The sequence below is a fragment of the Medicago sativa genome, chromosome 2, assembly GCF_051527215.1.
Source record: "Medicago sativa cultivar Bolivia chromosome 2, Bolivia_mono, whole genome shotgun sequence".
Taxonomy (NCBI): Eukaryota; Viridiplantae; Streptophyta; class Magnoliopsida; order Fabales; family Fabaceae; genus Medicago; species Medicago sativa.
In genome coordinates this window covers 13,951,800-13,968,657 of record NC_140750.1, presented here as the reverse complement: position 1 = coordinate 13,968,657, position 16,858 = coordinate 13,951,800, and the positions used below count along the sequence as shown (strand labels likewise).

Here is a 16,858-nt window from a genome sequence, read left to right as displayed (position 1 = left end):
TGGTCTCTATTACAGTTGATAGGACATGTGCATCGTACGGGTCGAAAGTCTATTGTATCATAGTGAAAATCTTGGAGTTGATTCTCATTTAACACAAAAGCTACTCCAGCTAGCTTTATTATGAACCAAATTTAATGTCATGAATTACATTTAATCATATACATCCAAACATTTGAATTATCGCTAAGTTACGTTTGACATTGTTTAACTCATGTTTGAGGTGCTCCAACGCGAAATCAAACAAGTATTATATGAGAGCCTCAAGATGTAATAATCATGTTTAAGTTGGACATTCCCTCAAAAAAAAATGTTTAAGTTGGACATTAATTATAGTTATGATTAAAGTTTAATAATAATATATTTATCACATAAAGAATTATTGTATGCTCCAACATCTTTTTAAGGTCAATCGAGAAAAGAATCGCAATTGATTTATGGAGTCGCATATTTTAAAGATAATCCAAACCCAAGTTGTAGGAATACATAAGAGGCATGACGGATCAAACATATAGTGGATTTCTAAAGTCGTCTATTTCAAAGATAATCAAATCCTATATAATAAGAAATAAATATCTCATCGTCGACTCAATGTTTATTACCATAGCAAAATCAAATAACCTAAGTCGTAGGAGTCCATAAGAGGCATGATAGGTCAAAAACCTAAGTTTGAAGAGGTAAAAAAAGTTGGCCGAATTTATTTTCCATTAAAGTATGCATTGGGCATGTCTAGGAATGAGTAATGACGACTAGAGTTTGGTTAAAATCCTTGACTTTGGGAACAACATACCTCACCTAACGACGTCGTAAAGAAACTTCCAAACAAAAATGCAAGTACTACGGTACCCTACACTGATCATCATCGAATCAAGTGGTCAAAATAGAATCATGAAAATGACACGTGTCAAGAACACACGTGTATGTGCAACACTGGAATATCCCTCTCAAGAAAACACTAAAATTCCCTTAATACCCTTTAGGTTCTTCCTTTGATTCACCACAAGAACAAGAAGAACAAGAACAAAAACACCGTTGTTGTTCTTTTTGAGGTTTTTCATCATCGTTTTCACTCTCATCACAAACCCTTTTTTCACTCTCAAAAAGGGTTTCAACCATTTTCTTCAAACCCTCCTTTTCACCCTTCAAAATCCTCTCTTTCTCTCTCATCCATTGCCTTGAACCCCACTTCACAAAACCTGGGTTTTTGTTTTTCCACAACATAAACATCATATGGCGTAGTACGATGAATGAACCTTAATCCTTGTTTTGTTGTTTTCCTTTGGTTTTGATGGTGCCACATTGTTTGACTTCACTTCTATAGTTTTTGTACCATGACGCTATAGTTTCTCTCTCTTTAATCTTGATCCACCCTTTTGCCCCATTTGATTCTAGACTGAAAAAAGATTGATTTTTTTCATCTGGGTCGTTGTGGTTTTGGTTTTTTCATCAATGGTTTGAGTTTTAGGATTTTAGGGGATAGCTTGATAGGGTTTTTCCTTACACCAATTTAGGGTTGGTTTAGGAACAACCCATCGTTGTTTATTTATTTGTTGTGTTATTTAATGTTGTAGTGTAGAGTGTTGCTTTTGCTGTTGGTGGCGGTGGTGGATTTTGAAGGATTTAAGGATGTCAGGGGATGAGGTTGATGCTGTTTTTGTGTCATGGGAGGAGCAAGTGATATGTCAAGAGCGTGGGAACCGTGTGATTCATTTTTACTTGAGACATATGTCGGGGGATTCGGTGCTAGCTGTTGTGGGGACTGAGAGGAGTGTGAGGCACATGATGTATGTTGTTCCTCAACAATTTTTGATGGATTATGGATCTACTAACGTTGTTTATAAATGGAGGGCAAGGAGGGAGGTTGTTGACTGGCTCAACCATTTGGTTTCGAGGAATCTATCGCACCGTAATGGTAATTTTGTTTGATTCTGTTGCAATTTGATTCTCATGTGTTTTAATGATTTATTTGTTATGAGTTATTGTTTGTGGTTGCAAGTGTATGTGGTGAATTGTTTTATTGGATGAATGGTTATTGGCTTTTGGGAATTTTTGTCACGAAGGTTATTATTTTTTTCATGTACCTAAGCTCATGTGTTCTTGTTAGATGCTACATGGATTTTTTCTTTTTATCAACCACACATTGCACTTCTTCTTATGAGTCACCCTTCAAGAATTTGGTCAAGTTTGTGCTTTGTGAATTGTATACGTCATTCATGATCATTTATATTGTTGGTTAATGCAAAGGTTATCAATTGTGACTGTGGTTACGTAATGATTATTGATATTGTAAAAAATTGTGAACAAATGAGGTAATTGTAGTTGCAATTGCGACTGCAATGCAGTGGTGACCTCAAAAGTCTTTACATGGTGGTTGCAGTTGTGGTTACGCACCACAATTTAAAACCATGATGTAATTAGGAAGATTGAGGTAATAACTAGGGAACTAGGGTTTTAGGGTTGAGCAACCACGTGGAGCTGAAATGTATCATACACTGACTAAATCCAAGTCATACAAACTATTTACTAAGCCCAGCCCAAAGAATAATAGTCCAATCTTAAACCATGTCAGCTAGTCAATGAAAGATCACGTGCTTGTAACGTGACACAATACACTCTATCGGGCAATGTTAAATCCCACTGATGCGTCATTTTAAAGCCATTCCGAAAACACATTACATTGAGAAATTACACAAGCCTGTGCTTCTTCAACACTGTCAAGGCTGTTGCTGTGATAAAGGATACGGAGTGGTGGGGGAGAAATCTGTTGTAATCCTTGAGGCTTGATGGATAAGGAAATTGGTACTGTTTATTTTGTTGATTAACTTCCTAATCTTTCCGTAGCTGCCAGATTGTGATTTCTGTGATCGGTTGTTGTGTTTTAGATCTGTGTTCTGTCAATTTTATTTCATTCCATTTTTTATTTACAATCAATGCATTAAACATGGTGGGATCATCTTCTGCTTATCGAATCGATCAGCTTTTCGAGATCAAAACCTAATATTTTTCTTTCTTGTTTTATTTTCTCCCGAGTTTCGAGTTTTGATCCATCGGTAAGGTTGCTGCATTGGGATTGTAGTATCATTATCTCATTATACATGAGAGTTGTATCTCGATTTGATATAAAACTGAACCCGATCGATACAAATCTCGAATGTTTATCGATTTTGGATATGGATATCATTATGAATCCCGATTTATTGTGAATCTAGATTCACTATGGTGAATTCCGACACTACCAAAACTTAATGTAGTCAACTGTTTTTTATGGTCAACTTTGTATAGCCAGCCACTTTTCTTTTGTTGATTTATAATTTTGCTATAAATCGCTTTGTAATAGATTTGATATATGATTCTGAAAATAAGTCTTTCAATTCAAGATTTAATATCGATTTGATATCCATGTATGGTAGTAGTAAAAAATAGCCTCTCCTTTTAATGGGGCAGGGTTGCATATTTCTGACTCTCCTCGATCCCTATACCGGTGGAGCCCTCATAACAATGGTCACCTGTTATTTTCTTCTTTTCATTTGGATGCAAGTTTAGCTTAATTTTATATGGCTAGAAAATTTTGACGGTATCCTTTGATCAATTGGCAAATAATTATTTATTGTCTGAAGCTATGTGTCCAAATATGGTTTATGATAGAACATTATGGCGTAATTTGATCCCCAGTTAGTGGGATGAGGCTGGCTTGTTGTTGTCGTTGTTGTTGTTGTTGTGCGTCCATGAAGACAATTAAGGTATTGAGTTGAATACTTGGTGTCTTATCTGCTTCCCGAATCATTTTATGTACAATTTCGTTATAACAAAAGTAAAGACAATTAAAGGAAGGAAGCAAAAAATGCACTTGATACTTCATGCTAGTTTTCTGTGGCCGTTGCATTCCATTTTTGCCGTGTCTTTTGCTACAACATGGTTTATCACTCCACTTTGAACCTACTTTTATTCTCTTGTCACGGAAAGAAAAGTTTTCTGAGCAACCTCAATTTTTCTCTGACAGGTACACTGCTGGATGATTCAGCAAATGCTGCAGGACTGGGCTCTCTTGATACGTTCGCAGATGGAATCAATGCTAATAACAGAAAAATACCTGATAAACTGGTATAGAACCAATGACTATTAAAATCCATCTGTCGTTAGTTTCCTTTGTATCTTTATATGACATGATTAACTCACCATGCCTATGTTTTCTGCATTGCAGATTTCTAAGAAGCTGAACATTCAAAGTTCAGATATTGTATGGTCAGGTGCTTCTTCCTTTTGTGCTAAACAGCTGAAGCACTACTCAGGGTTTGACAGGAAAGGGACAACCATATATGTATGTAAACTGTTTGTTTTGTTGTTACATCTCAGTTATTTCCACGCATTGTTGGGCCCTGTTTGGATAAACAACTTAATTTTGCGCTTATCATATAAGTATTTATATATAAGCTATTTTTTAATGAAAGATAAAATAAAGTAAAACTGTTTTTATATATGATATTTTCATAAGCTATCCTGGAGAGCTTATGAAAGTAAGCTAAAAATAACTTATGGACATGTCATAGCTATTTCCATAAGCTCTCCCAAACAATCTAACAAGTGCTTATGTCAGTGAATAAGCTCAAATAAGTCAATCCACACAGACCCTTGTTATCATTGACTTTTATTGGCATACAGAGGTAATTTTATGTTTCTGAAATATTTCTTCTAATTTATAGGTTCATTCATTTGTGTATATTATGGCTGAAGAGGAAAATCACTATCTCGGTTACTTGGAAGATATGTATGAAGACAAAAAGAAACAAAAAAGGGTGAAAGTACGGTGGTTTCACCGTGGTCAGGAAGTCAAGCATGTGATTCCAGAGCTTGATCTTCATGAGGGTGAGGTTTTCATCACACCTAATGTTCAGGTGATCAGTGCTGAGTGCATCAATGGTCCTGCAACAGTTCTGACTCCTAAGCATTACGAGAAATACAAAGCTGAGTTGCTGCGTACCTCTTCATCTGAGATCCATGTATGTTCTAGGCAGCTTAAAAATAATAAGCTGAAACCCTTTGCACTTACTAAGCTGAGCGGTTATAGTAACCAGCCTATACTTTCTGGTTTGAATTGCCCTATTCTTCCCAAAAGAAAGGCGGACTGTCCGAAATTTGAAGATGGTGGGAACTTCACTCAAGATGATCCTTTGAGGTCCAGCAATAAGAGGAATAGAAGTTCTGTGGAGTACTCGGTAGCTGAAAAGGGTTCTTCTGGTCTGCAAAACTCTTTTCTTATGAATGAGATGCCAAATGGTGTACCGAAATACCCGAGTCTGAAACTAAAACTGTCAAGAAATACAATGGGTAAGGGTATCGAACCTAAGCCTGAACTGCCTTTTAAGGTCAATGATAAGGTAGAGTTTCTCTCTCAAGATAGTGGCATTAGAGGATGCTGGTTTAGATGTACAATCTTGTATGCATCTCATAAGAAGCTCAAGGTTTTGTATGATGACATAATGGATGCAGTGGATGAGGAGGAACATCTAGAGGTATGCAATGCCTTATATTTCTTCTCTCACCCACTCTCTCTCTCTCTCTATATATATATATATATGTGTGTGTGTGTGTGTGTGTGTGTGTGTGTGTGTGTGTGTGTGTGACACATGCACACGTTCATATACACCCCGTTAGTGTAAAGATTTTTTTACGCTATCAATCAGTCATAGTCGTCAGACTCTTCACATCATTAAAAACGTCTGACTTTATAATTACTTTTAAAGTCACACATATGATTGGTTGTGATTTGCTGATGATGTAAAACTTTACACTTTGTATCAGAATTAACTATATATCTATTGGCTGGGTAATTTTTTATACAAGTATAAATAATGATTGCGGGTGATTTTTGAGGAAGAATATGGTTCTCAACCTGTTATTGTGTAGGAATGGATCCCTGCACAAAGAGTGGCAAAACCTGACAAACTGGGTATGCGGTGTGACGGCCGCTTATTAGTACGACCACGCCCTCCTGAATCTGTTAAAGGTTGTACTTTCGAGATTGGAGCAGCTGTGGATGCCTGGTGTGGGGATGGATGGTGGGAAAGTATTATAACTGCCGTTGATGCTTCTGAAAATGGAACCTGTCAGGTTTATTCGCCTGGTATGACTTAAATTACTTGGGCCCCGTTTTCTTGTAGTATTTCCTGTTTCCATTTCCATGATAAAATAAACATTTTAGAAGACACTATCAAAGTTTTTGAAAATGTATTTTAAAAATAGATGAATATTTTTGAAAAATTGTTCAGTGTTTCTGAAAATGCATTATCTGTAGTTAGTTTCCATCTTCTCTCCATCACAACTGAAAAGGAAAATTCATAATCAAATGTAATTACAACACACATAATGTTTTTCTTCGGGCAAGACATCTCATGGTAATGTGATTCTCTTCAGGTGAAGAGAAGTTTCTATTGGTTGAAAAGAGAGACCTTCGAATTTCCCAAGATTGGATTGATAACATGTGGGTTGATATATTGGGAAAGCCGGACATTTGCAGCTTTTTATCTTCAAATCCCCCCCGCCCCAAGTTTCAAGCTAATTCTGCAGTGGTCAATGGATCTATGACTGGCAGTTCTGCAACATTTGAAAGTAAATCGCCACCAATCGCTAAAGTTGAAGTTGCTCCAAAGGTTGAGCAAAAATCATCTGGTTTGGAAGAACTTAATGGCGGTATGAAGAGAATGACTTTGTGGAAACCACCACTCCATGCCATTCATGAAGACGAGGGCATCGACTCTGGTGGCTTTGATGGTGATACTGAGACTGACAATGTTGTTGATGCGTTTGATAAAGACAAGGATTGTAACTCTGGTAGTAGCAGTGATGATAATGGCTCTGACAATGACGGTGATGATGCTGATGCTGACAACACTGGAGAGGACAGCGAGGAGAATTTGGTGATGGAGGAAAAAATTGGTCGTTCTGAACCAAAACTTGATGCAGCAGGAGCAATACAGGTTACATGAATATATGGTAAAGGTAAATGGGAGATTTCTCTTTCTCCTACTGATTATATATACGTAATGTATATAATAATGAAATGAAACTTCAGGATAGTAGTAATACATATGCAGAGGATAATGATGGTAAAGTTCTTATTCTAGTACATTTTAGTGTATAGCTTATGTTTTGGGTTGAGGTCTTTCATTAGATCAACAATCTATAAAGCTTATACAGTCTAGTCTTGATATTTAGTTCATGTGGGTTGTTAGATGCACAATTGCACATACACCCACTGAAACTTGAAACTGCGTATCGAGGAGTTTAGCTCCCAAGGGTAAAGTTTGTACTTTGAGATTTTAATTAGTTTTTACCTTTGATCATGAAGTACTATATAAAGTTTTATCTTTGAACAATTTGCTAAATATGTGCACCTATTCATATATGGTTGTATGTAATTATGTAACTACCATATGCCACGATTCTTGCATTTCAAATTATCAGGGATCGGAAAATGATCGACAATGTGGTTCTATCATTGTTGCATGAGCCATGAGATTAATGTTGTGTATGGAATCATAATTTGATCTCCATCAACATCAACATGTGGTGGGATTTATGTTGTGACTTGGAGATTCAATATAAAGGTGCTATTTTCCACCCACACATTATATGCACACTTCTGAACTGATGTTGGGGTGTGAAGCAAACAGGTAATGGACCTTGTCAAAAATTTGGTCAGTGGTTTTTCATTGATGATTTTCTGTTTTAGTGTGGTAAGGTAAACTATTTGTTTTAAGTGATGGCAAATTGAGAACGTTTTTGAAAGCATTTTTTATCAATGGGAAATTCTGTTGTTTTCATCTATTGGGAAAAAGTTTCATAGATTACGAGTGTTTGTTTCAGCTTTAAAAAAACAGATTTTGTGTTAAAAGAATAGAGATTTTTTTTATAGAGATTTTAAGGAAAATTTGAAGTTATTTATGTTTGTTTACTACCCATAAAAATCATTTAAAAAAAAAGTTTTAACTAGTTCATATGTTACTTTCTTGTTTTTGAAAAAATATATTTTGGGAAAAGTTAATCCTAATAGCTTTTCACTTATAGTAAATTTTTTTTTTTTTTTAAAATCGTAAACAAACATTTAAAAATGAGTTAAGTCCAGGGTTGGGAAAAAAATGAGTGTACCGGTGGGAATTTGTGGATAAATCTAACATGTGCGCGGAGTGGGTACCTTAATCAATATGAATGTAGATTTCATGATATATGTGTCTGCGAATATCCGTACTTGTTAATAAATTAATATATTACGTAAATTACTTAACATATTTCTAGTTTAAAAATGTGATGAACTTTAGTCTGGTTAGAAATGAAATGTTTGGATATTTTTATGTGTTGGTAAAAAAAAGGAAATGAATGTGATAAATTTTATTGTTAAACTGCGTGTGAAATGAATCTAATGAACTTTTTTATTGTTAAATTTTAGGTAATTACAACAAGTTTTTTTTTTCTTTCGAAAAATGCTATCTATGAATATATGTAATTACCCGAAGGGTGCCTCAAATTTGTAGATTATTTGCCTAGCGTATGTCCGAATGGATATGAAACGGACACAAATATCATACCATCCATCCATATGTATTTTTTTTTGGTCGAAATCCATCCATATGTATGAATAATATCACCAAGACTTTGTGAAACTTCTCAAAATGTTGTACAAATACTAGACTTTTGTAATAGTAAGGGTTAGTAATTGTTTGTTAGAATTGTTTGTAAAGAGATTGGAATTTACCTCAAAACCGTAAGACATTCGGTACATGGACTCTCTCACTTATATACAGTTCAAATTCAACTCTTTTAATTAATTTGAGACTTTACTCACACTTGATAGTCACAACGTCATATCCTTCAAGTGAGAGACTCTCTGTGTTTTTTATCCAACACCAGAATCACCTCCTTCTCTCAGATCCTCCCCAAGTCAAAACATACTCTGATACAATTGTTTAAACCTTCGCTAATATTGTGATATTTCAAGTTTAAAATCTCACATTGAATAAAATAGTAGAATAGGATTCATGTACCTAATACCTTAATATTTTAGGATAAGATGTGGTGTCCAACTCACTTATGTTGATTCTCTAAGTCTGTTGTGATGTTCCGATCTAGTGAGACTCCCCTCATGGCCCAACAATGATATTAAAGTTTGATTCAAATTAGTGAAGATATGTGAGAGTGGTTTTTGATGTTTGATCAAGGACGTAGAGAGTCTCACATTGGATAAAATAGTAGAATTTAAGGGATATATATATATATATATATATATATATATATATATATATATATATATGTATGTATATGTATGTATGTAAGAGAGCTTATGTACTTAATGTCCTAAGATTTTGGATGAAGGTGTGGTGTCTGAGTCACTTATGTGGTTGGTTTTAGCTTAATGTGATGATCTAACCTAACAAGGTTCCCCCTAATGGTCCAACAACCACTCCCCAACAGTGGTATCAAAGCCTAGTTAGACTTTGTGAGGGAGCAGAAGAGATTTCTAATGTCGGATCAAGGAAGCAGAAAGACTCACATTCGAGGGAGACATATTGTGTTATGTCAAGTGAGTTAAAGTCCTACATTGGATGGAAGGGTTGAGGTTGAGCAACATATAAGTGAGTGGACTCAAAAAGTCTTTTCCTTAAGGTTTTTGGTGAATATATGGTGTCATATATCACTTGTATGGTTGTTTTTAGCTCAATTTGATGAATTAATCCAAAGAGAGTCCCCTTCATGACCCAACAAGAAGTGATAAAGTGACTTCAAGGTTTGAGAGAAGCGACGTCATAGAAAATTGGAGTGAAAAAGACCGTGAATTCAATTTCGCTCGATAATAAAATAACAACATTGTCATTTGAAAGAAGTGATAAGGTGGCTTGATGGTTTGAGAGAAGCGACATCATAGAAAATTGAAGTAATAAAGAAGGTTATGAATTCAATTTCTCTCGATAATAAAATAAAACATTGTCATTTGAAAAAAAAAACTTTCAAAATATTGAAAACACGCTTTCAAGTTTCTATCACATAACGATTTAAGTCATTCAATACCAAACAAAAATAAAAGTACATCATAAGGGTTATGCTATTCAAATCTTCTATTAAATAGGGGTGACAATTTAATCCATCTATTCACTAATTAATTCATCAAATCCATCCAACCAACAAGCAATTAGTTAATAGATTAGGTTCAATCCATCCATTTCATATTATGGATGAATCACAATCTATAGGTGTATCACAATCCATCCACTTCTTTTTTGTTCAATAGATCAATTAAAATTACAATATAATTCAATGAATACAATATAAATATTTTATTTGTAAAATTAATATGAATTATTTTTATGACAAAATATTAATAAATTTTATAACTAAAAAAACTGGAGGAAAAAAGAAATTGAATATTTAAATTAATTTAACATAAATATTAATAACATGTTAAAAACAAAAAATATGAGTGTTTTAATGTGAGTCAACATTGATGGTCAATGGTATTTTTAATATTGTATTAAAACCTGATTATTTTTTTTAGAAAAAAATTGAATATTTATTTTAATAAATATAAATGTAATAAAAAAAATGTGTTGATGAGGTGGTGAAGATCAATGTCGGAGCTCCATCGAACTTCAACTAGACTTTTGACCCGTGCGTCGCACGGGTTTTCTCGACTGTAATAGAGACCAATAAATAATGTTTAACCCGTAAGATCATCGATATGGTAGAAAATATTTTCTTCAAAAAAAAAGGCAAGCGTATAGGAATGAAATTTGTGTGCAATGCATTTTTTTAGATGGAATTTGTTAGGTTAAATAATTGCAAACCTAATAAAGCAAATGAGCGGGAAAAAATTAGGTTAAGTTGCTGCAGACGTAACAAAAATTAATAAATAAGGATTCTAAACTTAATCCATCAATTTTAACACCCTTAATATTAAGTAATCAAGGAGTAGAAACTCCAACATAGTCGGTAGTCAAGAAAGGATAAATTTGTGCAACAACAATCACAACTAATATTGGTTAACTCATCAACAAAACTATTGATCTCCTGTGGTAGCAACCATTCACTCTCAACTAATGTTGTGTAGTAACGTGCTCATAATAGATGAGAGAAACAAATAAATCACTTCTCATTTCACCTCCACGAACCTTTTAATCTTTAACCCCACTCCTAGAGAAAATGTATTACAAAATAATCAATCAAGGAGTAGAAACTCGAACATAGTTAGTAGCCAAGAAACGAAAAACCTGTGCAGGAACATGCTCATAATATATAAGAGTGAAACCACTATCACAACTAATGTTGGCTAAGCCATCAACACAACTATTAATTCCGGTACACACCACTTCTATCCACTCCACAGTGTATGAAAAATGTCGGATAGAAACTTATTACAAAAGCTTGATACAACACTTCAAAAATTTCTAGAAATGTTTATAGTTTGATATATAACTTAATTTTATTCTGATTATTATTAAGGGGTCCTTGAACAGAATAATAGATTAAGAGAGATCTCAGGAGGAACCAATACCCTTCTTAATGAGCATGTCATACACCCTGTCAATTTTCATGGGATCAATATTCTTGAACATTTGATGAGCATCGGACTTTGAAGAGACGCTTCCAGCAATCATTTGTACCGACAGGTCCTCTTGCATCTTCAGATACACGGTTGGAGACAACCTTAACTCGCAGCACAAACGTTTCTCCTGATAGAAAATTACAGCCGACGGTTTCAGAAAACAAAATAAGAAGCAAAGCAAACATGGCAGAAGAAAAAGATTCTTACAACTTCAGAAAGTAAATCTGCTGTTGAGTGTTTTGTTGCATTGACAGCACTTGAAGTAGCTGGCCCTGCAGACATCAATGCATTCGGAACCTTGTGATTGTTCGGGACCACATGAGTACTTTCTCTTGCCCTGCGAGCACGTCCTTCAGCTTCCTTTCTTCTCTTATTTGCCAGATATATATCTGCTTCAGCTGAAGTGCGGCAACCAGCAACAATTGCTTCCTGCAGCCATGTTCAACAAATGTCAGAAAACTGTTCAATTTTCCAAGTAGAGAAAAAATGTGAATGTCCATAACAATTTAATGGCATCCATGTCTCAAACCTTAGTCTCTAGAATCTTTTTCAGATATCTATGTTCAGAGATAACAGTTCTGAGCAATTCATCATGGTTTTCCTTGGTATGAAAGCGCATGAACACGTCATATTTCCGGCATATTGCCTTTTCCTCGGGTGTTAAATCCTTCTCAACTGGATTTTCATATAGCAAATTTCTTTCAAGTATGAATTTCTTCCTGCGCTCTCTTTCATCGAGCCTGCAACGTTTTTCAATTTAAAGATAGGAACGTGAGCAATACTATGCAACAAATATCATTATTTATGATTTTGAGTGTGGATGACGTAAAGAAACCTATAAAACTAAAATGGTTGTTTACCTTTTATTATAGGTACGTATAATACGAAGTTTGAGCTCTATCTCCTCCTCAGTGTCATTGTCATTAAACTCCATATCAGCGAGTAATTTCTCAGCATCATCATCATATTCAGGATCGAATTCCTGTCTTTTCGGGTTATAACCACTGGCTTCAACCAAAGTACGGCCTTCATTTCTTGAGGAATTTGGCTTATTTCCTCCAAAATCTCCGTCCTTTGGAGAATCTGTCAATGGCAAAAGGACTAGGGTTAAATACAACAAATGTAATGTAATGTCAATTGTGATTTATAGCAAATATAAAATGCACACCTTCCAGCAAACTAGCTTTTCCCGGGCCTTTATTGGATGCCTTTTTGTTAGCACCAGCTGCAGCATGTGTGTTGACCGAGGGCCCAGAATCCGACCCTAAAATATATAAACAATAGAGATCGAAAGAAAATGATAATTGTTGAATACGTCATAATAGTATGCTATGTAAGTGAAATCATTTTTCAACAAAAACAAAAAACTACATAAACTAACGAATGTGATGTCGTGTATTGTGATAAACCTTTCTTGTCGTCACCTTGCCCTTTCGCCGTTGCAAGAAGTTCTTCTCTGCTTCTCCCAACAGCATGAGACATGTCCTAGTAAATAAGAAAAATCAGCATTTAAAATACCTTGATATGAACGAATATTATAAGAAGCGCTAATTGAAGCTTTATTCGAAGCCTATCATACCGGAAGAGGGAAGACCGGAGAGTTCAAGTAAAACTTCTTATAGTGTTCCATGCATGCCTCTTTGTTCTTAGTTCCAACATGCTCAGCTACTTCTGCCCAATTTTCCAGGCCATACATTTCAATTCCCTAAAACGAAAATATTATAGCTAGAAAATTCAGATATCAATAAAAGATTTCTTCTTCAACACCAAATATAGTGCTTTGTCATATTACACCACTAGTCACCGTTACTCCTACGCAATTAGTTTAAACCAAGTACCTCTAGAATCAACATTTCTTCATCTGCACTCCAGTCTGGGGAGATGAGAGGAAAAGACAATTTATTCTGCAACATGGAACCGTGTTAAAAAACTAATCTAAAGAAACAAAACAATAATAACAACAATGTTGTCGAAACTAGTAGTAATACAATTTTCTTAACGGTGGTTGGGCCGATAAACAAGCATAAATTATTTCAAATATGATTTATGCTCAACTTATGATATAAAAAAACAGTATCAGATAATTATCGCATAACCTTTCTCTCGATCAAGACATCAAAGGAAAACATTTGAAAGTAATGGTTACTGACCATGACCCTGTAATCATGATTGCTTTTGTGGGGTGTGAGCTCAGCTCCAACAGAAAAGCACTCAACACATAAGTCAAAATCAGGGCACACGGCACACTTGATACGGATTACTCCGGTAATATCTTTCTTGCAGTAATTGCAATGATACAGAGCCCATTTTGCTTCACCTGCTCCTTGACCTATCTCACAAAATTATTTTCAAACATACAACAATATCCATGAATCATAAATGAATGAATAAATAGACAATTGAAACCCTAATGTTTCCTTTTTGAAAATGAAAAGAAAAAAATCCATGGCAACACCTATATCATATCTTAAGCTAAAGATTATTCAGCATATACAACAACATACGCTTTGATCCAAACAAAGTGAAGAAACGCGCACGATGGTGGACAGTTCCAACGCGGAAAGTTACACATAGGTACAAATATATACTGTCGAATAGAAACAACAAGCAACGTGAAATGGAAGAATGCAAACATGGCTATGTGCTATTATAGAAATTACCATAATACTTATAGCTATAGTTATACAGTAGAACAATTTCATAGTGCATTATAGAATTAATAAGTACAATGGAACATGATAGTTGAAAAAGCACCTGGAGCAGCAGCACCAAATTCTGAATTATCTCCAAATAAAGCATTCTTCTGTCTCCTTGCCCTATACAGTAAATAAAAGTACACATCATTTTACTACACATTCAGATAAACAAAAATATCATGATAGAATAGGGTAAGTGAAATTTTTTTTATCATTTATTCATGTGCTTTTTCCATTGAATAATAGACTTTTTCGACTATAGGTATTCAAATTTTTAAAAGATTAAAAATTGTTTTTTTATACAATTTTTCACTATTGAGTTTTTAATGTGTCAAGAAAAATTGCTTCAGTTTTTTTTTTTGGAGCAAAGTAATAATATCTTGTTAGTTGAAAGAAAATGAGAAATGATTTGGCTTGATTTGACCAATTGATTTTTATTAAAATAAGGAAGTTGATTCTGTTAAGGAAAGAGTTTATCTTGGTCAAAATAAAAAAGTGAAGTGTTAATGGAAAAGAATTGGCAATAATGAATGGAAAAATGCTTTAATTCATATTGGTAATTTTTTTATATATTTCTTTTGAAGAATTGTGTAGGTAATTTACCTATCATCAAATCAAAATTAGTCACCTAATCAATTTTGCACGTAAAGTGAATGTTAGTTTGTGGATACCGCTTGAAAACTAACTTATGTGATTAATTTTGATGGGTTTTTGGATAAATTACCGACAATTATTCAAAGTATCCTATGTCTAATCTAATCTAAAAATATTAAACTCAAAGAGGTACTAGGCAATTAAAAGTTTGAGATGAATTGCTCCAACACCTATGAGTACACACATCCAAATTAAATTCATTCGGAATGATCAATCCTTACTTACAAGACATAATTATTCTTTCAAAAAAAGAGAGGCATAATTATCATTTGAGGTGTGTTATTTGAACATCCATTTGTGTAACAACTTTTAAGACAATCATAAATTTACAAAGGAAGATAGGTATTGACACGGAAATCAAAATAATAGAGAGAGAAAGTAAAAATATTATGTGAGTATGAGAAAGAAAGTTGTTATAAAAGTTGTCACAAAACGATTGTACAAATATCATTTCCCTACAATAAAATATGAAAAATTGCAAGGGAAAGGGAAGACATGAAGTTTGTTTTCATGGTTGATTGGAAAATGCAAAAAAAGAGAACACTCACAGTTCCTCTAATGCTTTCTTGGATGGTTTTTTCTTGGCATAAACCTCCATCAGTGCAAATGAAGGAAGAGATGTCAATGAGAAAATGAGGAGAAATTTGAGAGTTTTTTGTTTTTATATATAAACCAAGAAAATGAGTAGAATAGGAAAGAAAATGATAATATATTGAGTGAGAAAAGACTATATTTTTTAAACATGATATCCTCCGCGCGCAAGAGTTTTAACAGTGCCGCATATTCAAGCTCGCATTCAAACCCAAGACATTGTGTTTTTTTTTTTTTAACAAAACCCAAGACATTTGTTAAATTAAAAGAGACATATATCATCTCATCTAAGCACTCTTGATTAGACTATTCTTTTTTTTTTTTAATCTTATTATAGACTAACTATGTTATTATCCCTATTTTTTTTTTTTTACAAATACTATCTTTTTTATGTTAACACTCCGGTTCCTAGAGGAGTGTAACTCTAAAAATTCAAAGTTCAGCCGAGAGGTAAGTAAATTCTGATAAAAAAAATGTTCTACCCAGAATTGAAACATTATCTTGCATTGAACAAGTATATTATAATAATACATACTCATAATAGTCTTCTTCATGAATTTTAGTAACGAGAAATATTTTTTTTGTCAAGTAGTCTATTGGTTAAAACTCACTTTTTAAGGTGAATAAGTGGGGTGTTCGGGGTTCGAACTCTGACCCCTGCATATAACAATGCATTGTCCCATTTCTAAAAAAAAAATATATATATATAAAAATGATGCATTGTACATGTCAACTGAGTCATGCTCACGGGGACAACGATAATCATCTATATAGTTATATTTTTGAACATGTATTAAAATAGGGTGATATGTTATAATTAATATTAATTTATATTAAAATAAGAGAATATTTTAAAAGTATTAAAATTTGTATCGGTTTGTATTTAAAATTTAATAAATATTTTAAGTGCAATTAATATAGCCTTTTTTTTATTATAGAATTGCAATTAACATAGTCTTTGTTGAGTTATAAAATACTCAATAAGTTTGAAGAGATATATTATATTTTACCCTTGTCAAAAAAAAAAATATTTTACCTAACAGTACAATCATATAAAACAATCGTATATTGTTTTGAATTTCAAAACAATCATATAAAAAATAAAAAATACATATTATTGTAGGATTTTATATTTATTGTTTTTTTAGAACTTTTAATAATATATAGCTCGTTCGTATAATAATAGTTTCATAGTACTCCTCTAGCCCTTAATATTTATGTTTTTTTTTTGTGGTGCCTTAATATTTATGATAATTGGTCACCTATAATATTGACTTTAGTGTCATTAAAAAAAATATTGACTTTAGAGAATTTTTGTCAAAAAAATATT

General features: G+C 33.6%; 2 protein-coding genes across 2 annotated transcripts; one reads left to right on the top strand and one right to left on the bottom strand.

Moving 5' to 3' along the window:
* Window positions 1–1,025: 1,025 nt before the first annotated feature.
* On the top strand, window positions 1,026–7,370 carry LOC146944777 (uncharacterized). Its single transcript, XM_085743122.1, has 6 exons — window positions 1,026–1,909; window positions 3,998–4,098; window positions 4,199–4,315; window positions 4,698–5,507; window positions 5,902–6,118; window positions 6,409–7,370. The coding sequence occupies exons 1-6, from the start codon at window positions 1,624–1,626 to the stop codon at window positions 6,978–6,980; spliced, it is 2,103 nt and encodes a 700-aa protein (XP_085599248.1). The 5' UTR covers window positions 1,026–1,623; the 3' UTR covers window positions 6,981–7,370.
* A 3,930-nt stretch (window positions 7,371–11,300) lies between these two features.
* On the bottom strand, window positions 11,301–15,535 carry LOC146944776 (transcriptional adapter ADA2b-like). Its single transcript, XM_085743121.1, has 11 exons — window positions 15,486–15,535; window positions 14,342–14,403; window positions 13,738–13,916; window positions 13,426–13,491; window positions 13,167–13,292; window positions 13,012–13,072; window positions 12,756–12,851; window positions 12,448–12,670; window positions 12,117–12,327; window positions 11,795–12,016; window positions 11,301–11,714 (listed from the first exon to the last, which is right to left on the bottom strand). The coding sequence occupies exons 1-11, from the start codon at window positions 15,533–15,535 to the stop codon at window positions 11,520–11,522; spliced, it is 1,491 nt and encodes a 496-aa protein (XP_085599247.1). The 3' UTR covers window positions 11,301–11,519.
* Window positions 15,536–16,858: the final 1,323 nt, after the last annotated feature.

Coding starts and splice junctions, on each gene's coding strand:
- LOC146944777 (XM_085743122.1), top strand. CDS start 1,624: ATGTCAGGGGATGAGGTTGATGCTGTTTTTGTGTCATGGGAGGAGCAA. Junction 5,508..5,901: donor ATGAGGAGGAACATCTAGAG/GTATGCAATGCC, acceptor GTTATTGTGTAG/GAATGGATCCCTGCACAAAG. Junction 6,119..6,408: donor CTGTCAGGTTTATTCGCCTG/GTATGACTTAAA, acceptor GATTCTCTTCAG/GTGAAGAGAAGTTTCTATTG.
- LOC146944776 (XM_085743121.1), bottom strand. CDS start 15,535: ATGGAGGTTTATGCCAAGAAAAAACCATCCAAGAAAGCATTAGAGGAA. Junction 12,852..13,011: donor TGCAACGGCGAAAGGGCAAG/GTGACGACAAGA, acceptor TATATATTTTAG/GGTCGGATTCTGGGCCCTCG. Junction 12,328..12,447: donor ATACGTACCTATAATAAAAG/GTAAACAACCAT, acceptor AAAACGTTGCAG/GCTCGATGAAAGAGAGCGCA.